The sequence below is a fragment of the Urocampus carinirostris genome, chromosome 1 (assembly GCF_059441175.1).
Source record: "Urocampus carinirostris isolate Australia breed hairy pipefish chromosome 1, RoL_Ucar_1.0, whole genome shotgun sequence".
Taxonomy (NCBI): domain Eukaryota; kingdom Metazoa; phylum Chordata; class Actinopteri; order Syngnathiformes; family Syngnathidae; genus Urocampus; species Urocampus carinirostris.
In genome coordinates, this window is record NC_142349.1 from 37766416 (window position 1) to 37783275 (window position 16860).

At 40.7% G+C, this 16860-nt stretch overlaps 1 protein-coding gene across 1 annotated transcript in view; it reads left to right on the forward strand.

Annotated features, from left to right (window-relative positions):
• The window catches only part of kmt2cb (lysine (K)-specific methyltransferase 2Cb), an 81916-nt gene that overhangs the window by 43931 nt on the left and 21125 nt on the right, over positions 1 to 16860 (forward strand). The window contains exons 21-41 of the mRNA XM_088338008.1: positions 2844 to 2950; positions 3340 to 3411; positions 3523 to 3735; positions 4084 to 4206; positions 4437 to 4568; positions 4699 to 4835; positions 5710 to 5902; positions 6520 to 6612; positions 6800 to 6844; positions 8490 to 8630; positions 8700 to 8732; positions 8837 to 8983; positions 9068 to 9209; positions 9287 to 9522; positions 9610 to 9683; positions 9901 to 10101; positions 10329 to 12251; positions 12733 to 13025; positions 13094 to 14622; positions 15026 to 15137; positions 16105 to 16171. Coding sequence (XP_088194134.1) covers positions 2844 to 2950; positions 3340 to 3411; positions 3523 to 3735; positions 4084 to 4206; positions 4437 to 4568; positions 4699 to 4835; positions 5710 to 5902; positions 6520 to 6612; positions 6800 to 6844; positions 8490 to 8630; positions 8700 to 8732; positions 8837 to 8983; positions 9068 to 9209; positions 9287 to 9522; positions 9610 to 9683; positions 9901 to 10101; positions 10329 to 12251; positions 12733 to 13025; positions 13094 to 14622; positions 15026 to 15137; positions 16105 to 16171 — 6013 coding nt within the window. The remainder of the gene's footprint in view (positions 1 to 2843; positions 2951 to 3339; positions 3412 to 3522; positions 3736 to 4083; positions 4207 to 4436; positions 4569 to 4698; positions 4836 to 5709; positions 5903 to 6519; positions 6613 to 6799; positions 6845 to 8489; positions 8631 to 8699; positions 8733 to 8836; positions 8984 to 9067; positions 9210 to 9286; positions 9523 to 9609; positions 9684 to 9900; positions 10102 to 10328; positions 12252 to 12732; positions 13026 to 13093; positions 14623 to 15025; positions 15138 to 16104; positions 16172 to 16860) is intronic.

Below are 16860 nucleotides of genomic sequence, written 5' to 3' on the forward strand. Positions count from 1 at the left end.
GCCCCGAGGCTGGGAGGTTGTGGTTCAAGCCTTGGCCGAGTCATACCTAAGACTTAAACATTTGTACCCGTTGCCTCCCTGCTTGGCATTCAGCATTAGGGGTTGGAATTGGGGAGTTTGGTCACCTAATGACTCCCAACACCTCAGTTGGGTTGAGCGAGGGGGCTGGGAATCCCCTCCTCTGTATCAATCTCCCAAAAAGAGTCAGAAATGACTCTAGCCACCTCCCACTAGGGCGATATGGCTGTGGTATATAATATATAATATGTAAAAAATGGTGGAAAATAAATATTTGATCAATACCAAATGTTTATCGCAATACTTTAGTATGTACCCTTTTTGGCCACTGGTTCTGATAATGGTAAAAGGAGGAGGCTAATCATTTTCTCTAACTCTTCAGAGGCTTTTCGTACACTAGTTTTTTGTCTCATTCCTCCATGCAGATATCCTTTAGAGCAGTGACGTGTTGGGCCTGTTGTTGGGTGACATGGACTTTCAACTCCCTCCACAGATTTTAAATGAGGTTGAAATTTGAAGTCTGTGCGACGCCACTCTAGAGCCTTGGAATGCTTGTTACAAAGCCACTCTTTTGTTGTCCTGTTTGTGTTTGGGATCATTTTCATGCTTAAAGACCTTGCCACGTCTCAGCTTCAATGACCTTGCTCACTCAAAATCTTTCGATACATGGGTCCATTCATTCTTTCCTTTACACGGATCAGTTATTCTGGTCCCTTTACAGAAAACCAGCCCAAGAGCATGATGTTTTAACCCCAATGCTTCACAGTGATTATTGTGTTCTTCTGAAGCAATTCAGTATTCTTTCTCATCCAAACACAAGAACATGTATTTCTACCAAAAGGTACTGTTTTGGTATCATTTGACCATAACACACTCGCCCAGGCTTCTGTTGGATGATCCAAATGCTCTCTAACAGACTGCAGCAGCCCTGACATGTACTGGCTTAAGCAGAGAGGACACGTCTGGCAGTGCAGGATTTGAGTCTCTGGTGGCGCATTGTGTTACTGATAGTAGCCTTTGTGACTGTGGTCCCAGCTCTCTATCGGTCATTCACGAGGTCCTCCCATGTGGTTCTGGTATTTTTGCTTACCATTCTTGTTATCATTTTGTGCTACAGGCTGAGATTTCACATGGAGCCCCAGATCGGAATAAAGTATTATTGGTATTCTTCCATTTTCTATGAATTGCTCCCACTGTTGTATTATTTACACCAAGCAGTTTACCTCTTGCAGATTCCCTCTTCCCAGCCTGGTGTAGGTCTACAATTTTGTCTCTGGTGACCTTGGACAGCTCTTTGGTTTTGGCCAAAGTGGAATTAGTGCAAATAACTGAGGTTGTGGTCAGGTGTCTTTTATATCAATAATGAGTTAAAACGGGTCCAATTAATACTGGTAACAAGTGGAGCCTTGTTTGAAGAACTTTGTTCTCTTTGAAAGCCAGAATGCTTGCTTAGTTTTAGGTGACCAAATACTTATTTTACACACTTATATGGAAATAAACTATTTAAAAATCAAGCAATGTGATTTTCTGTGTTTTTTTTCATGTTCTGTCTCTTATGGTTGAGGTGTTAACAATGTGGACAATTACAGGCCTCTCTAATACTTCAAGTAGGTGAACATGCACAACTGGTGGTTGACTAAATACTTATTTGCCTCACTGTATGTAGATCTCATTAGCCTGCTTGTGCTGATGAGTCCATGTGCATATCAACCAAAACTATTAAGATTGGACACTGAAGCGCTGCACACACCTTGTCTTCTGCGTGCAACGCCATTGGAGAACAGTATTTTGCATTTGTCGGCAGTTGTGCAAAGACACGTTTTAGAGGAAAACAGTGCGGCGCACAAAAGCGTTGAGTAGCAAACATGTTGGATAAGTTTGGCTCTGTCGCAAAATTTCTCTTGTGTGCAGAGCATTGGAAAATATCTACCTGCTCTTTTCCACAGCCCATTCCTTCTAATTACAAAACACAGCAATGTCAGCCTCTATGTCTAAAATAAATGATTTTTTATTTGATTTAAAAATCTTGACAAACACAAGTCAGAAAACACCCTACTTTTTTCTTTTGAGCAGTACTGAACAGTACAACATTATGTGCTGTTCTCAATAATCGCTGTCTGACCCTGTGGTAGTCGCCATCTTTAATGGTCATATGTTTCGAAAACACTTGACCTGTAAAACTTGGGCTGAAAACAACGCCGACGGTATCCATTGCCAAATTTGCTACTCTAATGAGGTCAAGTGTGCCCAGGACTTCAGTAGTTTATATTCAAATTAGGGAAGAGTTGAAAATTCTTTGGCATCCTCTCTGTGGTTGTAGAAATGACAGAATGAGTGTAAAAGGGTTATATGCGTGCATGCACTCTGTGTTTCTTACAAAACCACTCTGTCACAGCTATATTCAGATATAAGATTAAATAAAATAAAAAGCACAATGCAACCCTAAACACATAAAGTAAATGAACGACCGAATTACAAATTGTTGGAAACTCAATGGAATAAAAGGGCCAGAGACACTGGCAAGCACATGCACAAGACTCACATGGGTCATTAGTGAGCGAGCGAGCGAGCTATTATGTTGTCCCCTTCCAGTTTCGCGCTTTGGTCTAAAAATAGAGGTTGAAGCGTATGATACATCATCATCGTGGCACACAAGGTGATGGAGAGGAATACAAGCGGGATTTACAACAGGTCAGGCAATGGAATGAGTCATAGAAATTGTACTATTATCAGAACCAATAGCATATGAATACATGCCCAGTGCAAATGTTTACCTGCAAGTGTCCTGTTGTAATTAGGCCCTAAACCTGTTTGTCCGTCCACAGGTGGTTTCATGCTTCATGTCAGGGTCTCCATTCAGAGGAAGATGTTGAGAAGGCAGCAGAGAACTGCTTTGATTGTGCCATGTGCCGAAATTTTAAGACTACTAAAAGTAAGAACTACCTAGATTCATAAGACAATTTTCTTTTTAATTTAGTCATCTATATATTTATATGTTCTGTACAATTGCAATAAATCTCCAGTTTCATTTAAATTACTTGTCATGGTTTTTTTTTTTTTTTTTTTTCAAATTTCTTTTCATCTTGTTGTAAACTAACATTTCAAAGTAAACAAATGATGCCTGTTCTGTGTTCATTATTTAAAGTTGTATTCAAAAATATTTTAAATACACTTTTGACATAATTTCACACTGACCTAACCCATCTGTAGTTTTTAAATATAAGTGTTGATGTGAAGCACAAATTTAGCCCCTTTTGAATTGAACACTGTTCATTTTGTTATTTATTTATTTTTCCGATTGTTATTCTGTGTATTGCACAGTGTTGACCAAACCAAGGGACACCATTGAGCCTGCGGTCATGACACAGATTGTCACCAAAGCAAGAGAAATGGGTAAAACAACAGTAAATTTTACAAAGACTCAAAAAATTGATGTTTTGGTGACCATACATAAGTATTGCCTGATTTATTTGCTAAAGATATTCAATGATTTCATCTACTTAGATCTATCAAGGACCTACACCCAGGATGGTGTCTGTTTGACAGAGTCTGGGCTTTGTCAGCTCCAGAGCCTGTCCGCTACTGCATCACGGCGTCGGAAGACCAAGCCCAAGCTCAAACTGAAGATAATCAACCAGAACAGTGTGGCGGTCCTTCAGGCTCCCTTGGACCCCCTTTCAGAACACTCCCGAGATGAGGACATGGAGGATGCTAGAGGTAACTGACTCGCATATTCTTGTAATCACTACCAACATTCCAGGTGACTCTTAATACATTTTAATACTTTGTATGGGTTACTTTATTTCAGTGGTTCAATAGAAAAAAATGAATAAATGTTGTGACACCATTAAGGGGTAATAAAAGGACTGAAGATTAAAACAAGAAACAGATGCCACTAATTTAATAAGCAAACAAAATTAACTTTATTTAAATCAGGCTAATGTCCGTCCTTTGACCGTGGTTGAGATGGAATTGACCCTTTTGCTGCGGAGAGCAAGGCAAAAAGTGGCAATGGTTTTCTCCGCAGCGGAGCTGTCATTCATCATCAGTGTTTTCTTTATCTAGTGGAGACAGAGCTCCTAGATTGCGAGGGCAAGTCGGACTCCAGCCCAGAGCGTGAGCCTGTTGAAGATGACTCCAAGGGGGTCGACGGCAGCAAGAAAAGGAAGAGGAAACCGTACCGGCCTGGTAAGACACCTGATTAAAGGAGACAGCTCCTCTGAATCGTTAAATGTGACAGTGCAATTTTAAAGGACGACCGCAATTGCTGTGACCAGTGTTAAATAAACTGGTCTTTAGCAGTCTTTAAGTTTGACCAATACAGGTATAAATCCTATTATGATTGTATTAAAAAACAAACACACGCAAACAAACAAAGGTCGCCGATGTTGTCAATTTACCTACGGAATCTTTTAAAGGCATTGGTGGCTTCATGGTTCGCCAGAGAAGTCGACCGGGCCAAGGTCCTGGCAAGGTTAAACGGGCACTCTGCAGAAAGGATTCATCTGGTTCATTATCCATGTCAGAGTGTCACATTGGAAAGGAAGAAGGTTTGTGTAACAGAAGTACTACAGAACCACTTTTATTTAGCTTTATTAAAAAAGTTTTGGTCATTTTTAAGTTGAATGAAAAACAAATTCAATGTGTTGTTTGTTAAAACATGTTTTCTTCTGGTTTTAGTTGGTGGGTGGACAGAGTCACTGCCTGACACGCCTGTGAATGAGACCCCTCCAGGAATAGAGGTTGCAGAAAAAATTAAAAAGCGTTACAGAAAGAAGAAAACCAAATTGGAGGAGGCTTTTCCCACCTACCTACAGGTCTGTTTCATTAGAGGAATTAATTTGTAAAAATAGCAATCATCATTGTAGTTCATATTATCCTATGTGTTTTACAATTTTCATTTGGTATACATGCATGTTAAATGCAATAAATCATACATTTATTTAAAGCATCTTCCCCTTAAATTTTAAAGCGAGAATTAACAGAATTGCGAGAGAATAGGAAAATGAACTTGTTTGAAAAATGCTTTGCCCATATTGTGTCGTAAGATTTTGTATCTCATCCTAGGAAAGCTGGCAATTAAAAGTATATTGCTTGGAAACCCCTTAGTGTTTATTTTTTTATTTTATTTTTTTTTTCAACAAGAAGGATGACTTGTAATATTATGTATCCTCTTTAATTTGCACCCATCTGAAAGTAAAGTCACTGAAAGAGCTGAAATTGATTTAACGCCTACATTATGTCTCAAGATTATACTGCATTTCACTGTCTCTTGATGTTGTCCAAAACATAGATATGCGATGTGCATAAAGCCAAAAGCAAGCTGTCAACACTGCTTTTTATCCTACCACAATGAGAGCAGGTTGTTCACTGACAGACCTTAAGGTCCCAACTCCACAAACTACATTTCATTCATTATTAAACCAGTAACACATTCGGCTTTTAACGTTCTTGTGCTTCTGGTAATGCCTCAGTTATATGTCTCAAAAGATTGTGTTTGACGTTTGGGGAATAAGTGGTTTTAGGTTTGATGGTGCCGACAAAAGTGGAACCAGTTTTGTTAATAATATCTGTTTTATCGTCGCTGAATGCATCTTTGAATGATCCCTCTGGGCGTGGTGTCTTTTGCCATGATAATGTCAAGATGTAGTGGGACAGTTCTTGAAAAGCTTGCTTCACCGTCATGTTTAGGAGGCCTTCTTCGGAAAAGACCTCCTGGACAGAAGCAAACAAAGCAGGCAGCAAGGAGTCGAGTCTGGTCTCATCGAAGAAGGGCAAAGCCAGCTCGAGAGGAAGCAGCTGACCGGTGGCTTCCTGAACTCCTCTGCAGACCCAATGCTCGGTATTCCTGCTACATCCCGTCCCACCAGACCAATTGCAGCACGTACGTACATTTTATTTTAATTTAATTATTCAGGTACTCTTGTGAAAGTCAGATCGACAGTTGAAAATCATTTGAATGACTAGCACCTCAATGGAATTTCAAAAGTGTGATACTCAGCTATATTATTTCTTCAAACTGTTATTGTTATATTTGTTACATTAACATGGTGTCGTCTTTATATCAATGCAGATCATGTATTCAAATTACATTTCTATTTGGTTTAAATAACTGCTGAAACAACATCTCTATAAGTTCAGTGGTGCGCTTCATAGTTGTTTTTAAAGGTACATAATTGTTATACCACATTGATGCAACATAAGCAAGTCAACATCGTTTTGCTCTCAAGCGAAACTGTTGTAGAAAAACGAGGGCTAGGGTATTTGATGATTATGTCGATTAAAATTGTTCGTTTTATCCGGTGGTAAAGGACTGGTCAATTTTATTGCCCCGCCTCTGGTGATTACTGTTCAGTATTTAGTCAATGTTACATTCCTTTTTTTTCTTTTTTTTCTTTTTTTTTTGGTCTTCAGGCCCAGTTTCATGTCCATTCACCGTCCATTTATATTTTGTGATATTTGTTTTTTGTATTTTTTTTTATTCTTTTAACCCATTTGCAGAGACTCCCGAGGAGCCATTAGTTGATCTATCTGAGGTTTTGAATACTGATGCAGACATCTTGGGAATGTTCGGAAAGCCAAGCAGTGACTCTGGTGCGTCTTAAACTCAATATGCGGTTGCAGTAGAAATCTAAAACGGCAAAATAATTCATGCATGTTTCCCCATCAAATTTAATAAAGTTCATCTTTGATTTAATCATTTTCAGTGTATTTCCCAAATCATGTTTTTGTTTTGTTTACGTTTTTCCACTCATGTTTTCTGGTTTTGGGTTCTTTTTAGGTCTTGATTTTTGCCCCCTCCAGGTTGATGGCTCACCTCTTTTTGGTAAGGGTTTACCGGTCTGTTAGTCCACTCACTTCAATGCAGTATCCCTTTAAGACAGCTGTTTTCTATGTGACTTTGCATGTAGGGTGCTTCATACTGCTTTTTGTACCTCTCAAATTGCTTTAGCACATTGTTAGTATTGAGGGAAATGTATGTGTATTTAACTTTTCATGGTCTCACTAAAACCTTTTAAGTAAATATACAAGATGATTCTAAAAAAAAGTTTAAATTTAAAATCTCCTTCACATATCTCTAAGGCAAATGTTTTGTAGCTTAATTAATCCAATACAGATGTTAAGTTATCGATAGATTTTAATTGTCAATTTTCATTGATTATCAACATTGTGAATTTGTGGATGAGCAGCTTCTATTTATAAAATAAAATACTCAAATAATACCTGCAGTTAGATTACACTATTAGCCGTGCAAATCAAACCATAGCTGCAATGTTTAGCTCCAGTTTTTCCAAATGTAAACAATTTACCTGCGGTAGGCACTACAGATTAATTTTGGGGCTACTTTTCAACATTTAACTGTTGTAATAACCTCCTTTGTTGCACGGAAAGTCATAACTCTGTTTTTTGGTTGTTTTTGAGTATGATAATCAATTTCAGTGTCTATTACTTTTTCGGAAGATATTGAAAAGAAAGTACATAAAATAAATTGTCCACACCACATACAATAAGTTTTGACACAAAGCTCTGTCTTTACTGCCATTTTGTTGTACAGTACAGAAGATAATGACTCATGCTTTCACATGTAAATCATAAAACAGGTTCAACACAGTTAGTGCAATCATGTTTATTTGTATAGCCCATAATCCTAAAAAGGTACAGATGCTACCCTACTTACAAACGAGATTCCGGACAATCGTTCGTAAGTTGCTTCAGTGCTATATTTTCTCTGTTTAAGGCTTGTATATGTAACCAGTATTGTTTTGTTCTAAAAATAAAAAATATCATAAAATAATATACTCTATTAAGACAATTACATTTAAGTTTGACTTGCTTTGGAAGATGGGCTTAAAGAGGTCCTCCTCCGTGGTAGAGTGGCTGAAAAAAAGCGATCCAACCATTTTCTCAAACGCATCAAGCTTTCGTATTCCACTGTCATTTCAAAAGAAACGGCTCTCCTCTTCTTGACACTTTACACCAACCATATTGAATGGATGCACAAGATATTAAACAAGAAAAATGTCAAAGTTCTTAGCGCGCTGGAGGTTCAGTACTGAATGATTACACAAGGACAAGGAAGAGGAAGTTTTTTTCTTCGGGGCGGATGCTGGGTGACCTCTCACAGCGCCACCACACGCCCCGGCAATAGCGGAAAGAAGCACTACAGTAATGTCCTGTACTCGGAAAAAGGTGCAAACGATACAAAATCTAACTTACAGTAAGGTATGGATATTTTTTGACATCCCGAAAAAAATGTGTCAACGGTTTTCCGTAAATCGAATGGTCGTAAGTAGGGGAGCGTCTGTACAAGCTCAAGGAAGCTCCATTCGCTTGTCGAATCTGATTGGTCTTGAACTTTCCTGTTTTTTTTGGGGGGTTTTTTTTTTTTTTTACTTATTGGTGTTAAGTCCTAAAAATCTCGAAACCAAAATCCTGCTATTGTTAGTGGTGCCTGTGTCTGTGTTTTACAGCTGGTCTGGATGTAGGGCACGTCACTGACATTTCACCAGTGACACCACACTCTCAACCTGGTCGCAGGACACCTCGAAGCCTTCCAGAAGAACCTTTGGATGGAATTCTTAGTCCAGAGTTAGACAAAATGGTCACTGATGGTGAGTTTAGGTGATAATTTGCTATGTTGAGTTAAAATTATAAACCAAACCCTTGTCTTTTCTTTTTAGAGTCAATACTCAGCAAGTTGTACAAAATCCCAGGTCTGTAACTAGATTTCATGTCAACACAACCAAGATTATTTGTGGGTGTTTTTTTTTTTTATCAATGGATTATATACTGACTTATATACTATTAATAATGTTAGAGCTGGAAGGCAAGGATGTAGAGGATCTCTTTACTGCTGTCTTCAGCCCCAGCACAATACAACCACCCCCACCCCATGTGCCTCATCCTACGAGTCTTCGGCCCCTCCCAAACACACCTGGCACTGGTATTCCTCATTCCAATACAGGTACGTTGCTTGCTACATTCATGGGTCTATTTCTGATTATTATATATTCAAACAAGCTAATGCTTCTTTTTTGACACAATACAGGAACTCCAATGTTCCCAAGGATGCCGATGATAAATGGAATGATGAGTCCAGGCCACCGTTTCCCTTCAAATTCAGGAAGAGGGCCTTTAATCCCAGAAAATTTTTCCCCTTCTAACTGTATGCCTTTTGCTGACAATCCCAGGTGATGTACTGATGCTTGTACTGGATGGTAGTCTTTTGTTTTTAGTTGTTTTTTTTTTAAACAGTTTGCCTTTGCAGGGATAGAAAAATATGTCACATGTCTAGAGAAGCAGTCATACCGTGGCCCTCCTCTGCCCATGTGTCTGGCTCCACACCGCCTGGATCACTACCTGAAGGGGAAACTGAGGCCATGTCAAATGCCCAAAGGAGTACACTTAAGTGGGAGAAGGAGGAGACACTCGGGGAGCTTGCCACTGTAGCACCTGTCCTTTACACCAATATAAATTTCTCTAACCTCAGAGAGGAATTCCCAGGTTTGTATATTGCGTTGTAATTTATTTTCTCAGTCTCTATACGAAAAATAAACTATTAAATTTTTTTATTGTTTCAATGCTCAACAGACTGGTCCACCAGAGTTAAGCAAATTGCAAAATTGTGGAGAAAAGCTAGTTCACAAGACAGGGCCCCTTATGTGGTAAGATCAGTCATACCTCATATTATCATTAAAAGGATGTTTGCCAGTTATTTTTTTTAAATGTACATCAGATTTATTTATATCGTACGAAGTACCTGGTTTCCCTAAGAACAAAATATTACTAGACTTAGCTACCATACTCTTTGCTACCTGTGATATGTTAACATGTATTATGGTCAAACTACGATATAAATTCAGATGTATTATTGCATTTCAGCAAAAGGCAAGAGATAACCGAGCTGCCCTGCGTATCAACAAAGTCCAGATGTCCAATGAGACAGTGAAGAGGCATCATCCACAGCAGCCACAGCCCCCTGAGGTGTTTGATCCCAACATACCACTAGACACAGAACTGCTGTTTAAAGACCCTTTGAAACCAAAAGAGTCAGAGCATGAACAAGAGTGGAAGTTTAGACAGGTAAGAGGGTATGCAATTAAGTCAGGGGAGCAGCAGGTCCACTTAATATTAAGGCATCTAAGAGGTGTTTTTTTTAAAAGCTCCCAAAACAACTGCATTATCCCTCCGCATTAACCCTGGTGACATTGGTGGTTAGTAGCCCCAGTTCATTTTTTGCATGAGATTAGCAAATGGTATTGTTTGTTTTCAACAAATTATCTAATGCCATACTTGTTCTTTTCCCACAGCAAATGAGACAGAAAAGCAAACAACAAGCAAAAATTGAAGCTACTCAGAAACTGGAGCAAGTCAAGAATGAGCAACTACAACAGCAACAGCAGCTGCAACAGACCAATATGCAGACTGAAGGGGAGAGCAGCAACAGCGGCAACCAGAGCCCAGCCTCGCTACCCAGCAATGGAAGCACATCCCCAATGCAACAAATAATTGCAAAAGATACCTTTGCTAGGCCGCAGTTACCAGGGACACCGACATCTGGTCCTTCAGATGATGTGTTTTTACGACCCCCTCCTCCTCCTCCTTCTGTTTCTTCCTCCCAGCCTCAATCACCACAGGTTTTTTCACCTGGCTCCTCTGGGTCCAGACCTTCGTCTCCTTGGGACCCATATGGAAAGATGGTTGGGACACCAAGACCGCCACCTCTTGGGACAAATGCATGTCGTAAAATGCCAATGGAGTCCGGTAAATCTCCTACATCTATGTTGGAACAGCAGGACAGAGGGAGGCCGTCTCCTGCTCACGACGCCTTTGGTTCTCCAACAGCCATTAGGAGTGATCCTTATGCTAAACCTCCTGATACCCCTAGACCATCTGGGGAAATGGACCCTTTTCTTAAGCCCATTGGGCCACCCAGAGCTAGCCATGGGGCTCAGGTAAGACCCTCAATGGGCTCTCCAGGCAGAGATCCATACTCTAGGCCCATGATAAGAAATGAGGCTTATCAACGCATGGCTCAGAACAGGATGATTTTGTGTGACCCTTACTCAAGACCCTTATTGGCACCCATCCCTGGAAGTAATGAGTCCGGTTCGCTGCCACTGTTCAAGACGCCAATGCCCCCACCGCAAACTCATGAAGCATTATACCGAGCAGGGCAACATTCTGCCGAAAGGTTCTCTCAGAATCAACAGACTGAACCGTATTCACAGCCTCCACACACCCCTCGACCTTCAGGAAATGACAACTTTACCAGTCCTCCACGGATGAGCCAACATCAACCTCAAGCACACCCATTTGCTCAGCAAATTCCTCAAATGTCTAGAAATCCTTATTCCCACGCACCCTCAACTCCAAGGCCGGACCACTTCACATACGACCCGTTTTCTCAGCCTGCAGGGAACCCTCGGCCTGAACAGAGTGCTCAATCCCGCCCATTTTTTGAGCCATATGCTCGGCCTCCTGGCACACCACGTCCACACGACAACTATAATCAACCCTCAACCAGCCCGTCTTCGGATCCCTATTCTCATGCGCCTGCTACCCCTCACCCCGGTGGAATAAGCCTGTTCTCTCACCAGTTACATTCTGCCCAAATTATGTCACCCTCCCACTCTGTGGATCCTTATGCTCAGCCACCAGGTACTCCCCGGCCTGTTGCTGTGGAGAGATTTCCAAAGTCCCCGGGTACAAGTCGAGGACCAATTGACTCATTCACTAGTGCACTTGGGCCATCAAGAACCGGGAGTAACGATATTTTTTCCCAGCAAGGAAACACTCGGACAATAATAAATGACACATATGCTCAGTCTCCTGGGGCCCTGCATCTTGGGCCTGATGAAGTCGGTAGAAATGGATTAAGGACAGCCCCGCTGGGAACTCAGGACCCATTCTCTAGCCCCCAAAGAAGGCCTCAGGAGTTTTTCCCTCAGCCAGGCTCTCAAACGCCTAAACATACTTGTGCACCGGATGATGCATTTACCAGGTCACCCTCAAGAAGACACAGCCAGACACCTGGTCATGACCCATTTGAACAAGCTCCTATCACCAATCTTCCACAGTCTGACAAGATTGAAGGCCAGGATCAGACAAGCCTGGGTAGCAATGCACTTTTCACTCAAGAACCAACTCAGCTTTCAAACAATGCCCAAATGATTCCTGCGTCCTCCAATCCTCATCTTGCCATGACTGATAATGAAGAAAAACTCAGACAGGTACACAAATTTGTATTTTTTGTCTATTGTCTGGACAACGTTTTAAGGAGAACTTTGATTCATTTTTAATTTAATTTAAGTGGGGATGTATGATCTTTATTATATTAACATTTAAAACCACCAGTATACATTTCAAGGCCAAATACGTGTTTTGTTTTTAGTTTTTAAAACAAGTCAAGTCACATTTATTTGTATAGCCCTTAGCCACAAAATGTCTCAAAGGACTGAACAGGCCACAATTACAGCATCCCCTATCCTCGTTGTACCAGCTAAAATGTGTTTTGCAAGCTAAAAACCAACTATCATGACTCTAATAAAACATCAAACTTTTGCTGTTTTCACATAAAAAACTTCAATAGTTCTGATATCGCTTAAATACGCTTTCATATTTAAGGAGACCGGACAGTCTCACATATGTTTTGCATGACTTGATAAGCTTTGTTGATGACAAATTAAAAATTTCTATGCTTTTGTTTTCTAGCGGCAACGAATTAGAGAACTAATCCTGAAGCAGCAGCAACAAAGGAGTGCCATTCGACAAGAGAGGTGTCCTCAAGAGCACCCTGTCAACTTGGCTCCGAGAGCACCACGACCGTGGCCCCAGGAAGCCACTGGTCAACAAAGGGATACGTTTAATCGTCCACCTCCACCTTATCCAGGACAGGGACCCATTAGAGGGCCAATGAGGTTTCCTGGACCTTTTTCCCAAGGACATGGACAAGTGCTGCGAGGCTCACACCCAGGAGATCCTAATCTGAGACAACAGGGACCAAGGTATTTTTGTCATTGATTTTTAGATTAACATGTTCCTCTTTTTTTACACATTTGTTATTTTGTTTTAGGTTTTCATTTCCAGCTGGTACACTAAGGCCTCATTCAGCACAAGAACTGTTTCCTCGTGGACAGCATTCAATGCAAGATCTTCCTCTTCAGATGAGACGATCCATGTCTGCAGAAATGGCAAAGGGAATTGGCGGTAATCCTATTGCTCTGCCCCAACATTTCCCACCACATGGTGTCCCAGTGCAGCAGCATAACATTATGGGTCAGCCTTTCATTGAACTGCGACACAGAACGGCAGAAAATAGGCCCCGTATGGCATTTTCACCAGTTGCTATGCAAGGACACAACATGGATCCCAACATCCAAGCGCAAAGGCCACACTTCTTTCCAGGGACACTAGACGACAGGTTTCCCATCATTCATGGGCCGCAAATTTCAAACCAAATTTCCAGCCAAATAACACCTGCACCCCTCTCTTCCAGTATGGACAACCTTCATCAGCAATGCCATGTGACAGCAAACGCCACACTCAAACATTCTCCTCTTATGAGATCAATGAGCCAGCCAGCTCCAAATGAGACCCAGAATATGTCTACATCAGTCATCCTGTCTGCTCCCCCAGCAACACAGAATGTCACCGTGGCCATCAGTGAAACGGGAGAGGAAAAGCTCGATGTAGAGGAATCTGCAGTTAAAGATTTTGAAGATGTTGAGGTGAAAGACCTGGTAGATGCTGACTTAGAAAACCTGAATTTGGATCCTGATGATGGTAAAGACCTGGATTTGGAGACAAATGACCTGCACCTTGATGACTTTCTAACATCTGGGAAATTTGATATAATTGCTTATACAGACCCTGATCTCGATGACATAAAAAAAGACATGTTCAATGAAGAACTAGATCTCAGCGATCCCATAGATGATAATGCTGACACTGATGAGATTAACAAAAATTCTGAACCCAATGAAAGCATAACCTCATGTAGTCCGCCAAATGCAACAGTGAAGACTGACTCTACAAGCGAAACATCCTCTCCCAATGTAAAACTCGACACTTCAGAGAGTGAGGACTCAGCTTCTATGTCACATAGGAAGGAAATTAAAACAGAAATCACAGACTGTCAAAAATCCCCCGAAATCACTGAAAACACCATGGAATCAAACCAGCAAGGAGCCCACTCTGAGTCTACCACTGTGCTATCCAGTTTACTTGTTAAGCAGCCGCCCATAGAGCAGTCGTTAAACCCAATTGTTGAATCTGTCACTCAAGATGGTAACTTCCTGCCCAAGCAAAGCCAAGTCACAGAGAGTGAGAATGCCCCCACTCCTTCTGTGAATCAGCCATTATCCAGCATCACAGTAGCTGGAGAGCCTTCAAAAACAGAATCTGGAGAGGATCTTCAACTAGAGCAACAGGTTCTGAACCAGACCTTGGGTCAGCAAGGCCAGCATCGTCCACTTTTATTGGAAGAACAGCCTCTTCTTTTGCAAGACCTCTTAGATCAGGAGAAGCAAGAGCAGCAGCAACAGAGACAGATGCAGGCAATGATACGACAACGATCCAGTGACTCTTTCTTCCCCAACATTGGTAATTTATTTGTTCTTGGTTACAGGTGCATCTTAATCCTTTGAATTGTCAATGTATTTACACTTATCCCTACAGTCAACAAAAAAATAGGAAAATAATTAGAGACTGTCAGTCTCAAGCCTTTCTTTGTCTTGAATGTTTTTTTTAAACATTTAACATTTCACTTATATAATTTATGGATTGTGAGTTCTGGGTTGTCATTTGTTAAAAGAAATTACAACATTTAAAAAAAACTAAGTGTTTCATTGTATAGTGTATTGAATATTTGAGTTTTGTGTTCAGATAAACATTCTTAAAAGTTTATTCAATATTAAAATGTTTTTAAATGCACATCTTGAGTTTCACAGCAAGAAATCAAATATTCGAACAAACCTTTTCTAACTGATAATTTGTCATTGTTAAGATTTCGACGCAATTACTGACCCAATCATGAAAGCCAAGATGGTCGCACTGAAAGGCATTAATAAAGTCATGGTTCAAACCAACATTGGAATGGCTCCAACTGTCATGAACAGGTAAGAATTTTTTGTTTTCCCTGCATCTTATATCTGTGAAACATATACTTAATACATTAATCATGTTGAAAAAGCATTATTATGACTGAAATGTCAAAGATTTTTCTACATCATTCGTGCTCCAACACTGCTTAGATATGTACCAAGAGCCCTCGCTATTTAATTTAATCTGTATCCATTAGCATTTATAATTTCTTCAGATCATAGCCTTTTGGGTCAGTTACTTCATTGCGAAGGATGAAATGGTGTAACACAGAAGCTGCATTTGTGATTCAAATTAGAGATTGCAATCACCTATAAAAAAAATCCAGGGCTGCGCGACGGAGCAAGTTCGGCGGACGCGGCGAGAAAAGGCGGCGGGCGTGATCGGGCTACCCCTGTAACTGGGGGGAGCCCGCTCGTCTGACGACCCCAGTAGCGCGCCGCGAGACAGGCGGCCGTCCGCGCGCGGCGGACGTGCGCGGGACCACCGTAACTGTGTCGGTATCGTGCGTATCGCGCCCGAAAGTACCCGCACCGCGGGGTAGGGGCTCGCTCGCGGGAGCGACCAAACGGCACCCGCGGTGCGGCGCAAGTATAAACCCTGTCGTGAATTTGTCTCCGATCGTCCCGGGCGGATGTAAAATCGCCCAGCTGTACGACTCTTACGACCCCCGCAACCCTAATAAGGATAAGCGGTGCAGATAATGAGATGAGATTTTTTTAAATTATTATTATTTATTTTTTGGGGGGACGGTGCGCCGCTACTTCCCGGATTTTCACTTATCGCGGGTGGTTTTGGTCGCCATTAACCACGATAAACGAGGTCTAACTGTATTTTGCACGTTAAAAAGTCAATGGAATATTAACTCCATCACTTTTCTATTGGATGGGTGGCCTGAACCTATACTATCTAATTCTACTGTGAACATATTATTATTTCTATTGTAAACAAAAAATATAAAAATGTTTTTTTCCTGTTTTACAGGTTTCCATCTGGCCCTATAGCACCTGGTCCTGAAAGTACATCTCTTCCCCTACAAGTTGCCGAACAGGTAATACTAATGATCGTACTGCACAAACAATAGTCTACTAATCTACTAATGTCTTTTATTTCTGACGTACAAAAAGGTGTACAAATACATTAACTTTAACTTACCTGGGGTTTTTACCAAATTCGTAGTGGCAGGCTATAATGTGATTGAATATGTAGTATGAATTGTATATGCATTAAAATAAAATTCCCTTAAACACGGAAATTATCAATAATTAGAAATTGACTTTCTCCTTAAAGTTTATTTTGTCTGTCTTTCTTTGAAAAACAACAACAATCCACCTTAGTTGAAACAAATAAAAATACAATTCTAAAAGTTCCTGTTTATTTGTTGGTATAGAGCATCGATCGGGAACCTATGATTCGCGAGCTGTATATGGCCCTTTTCATGAAGACATCTAGCTCGGAGATAAAATGGAACTTTGGCAATTTTTCAATATATTGCATGCGTTGAGCCAGTTGTCTCACATGCGAGGCCAAGAAAATAATGAAGGATTGAAGGTTAGGTCCAGTATATATGACAACATTTTAACGGCAGTTTAGAGTCAAGGTATCACACTTAAAGACCCCATTGTGGCTATAAATTGCTAAATAATCCTTTATATGGAAGCTCATTAAACACTATATGTTCATTATTGAGACACTTTATGATAAAAAGCCAAAGAACAAGCCTTAACCCAAAGCAAAAGT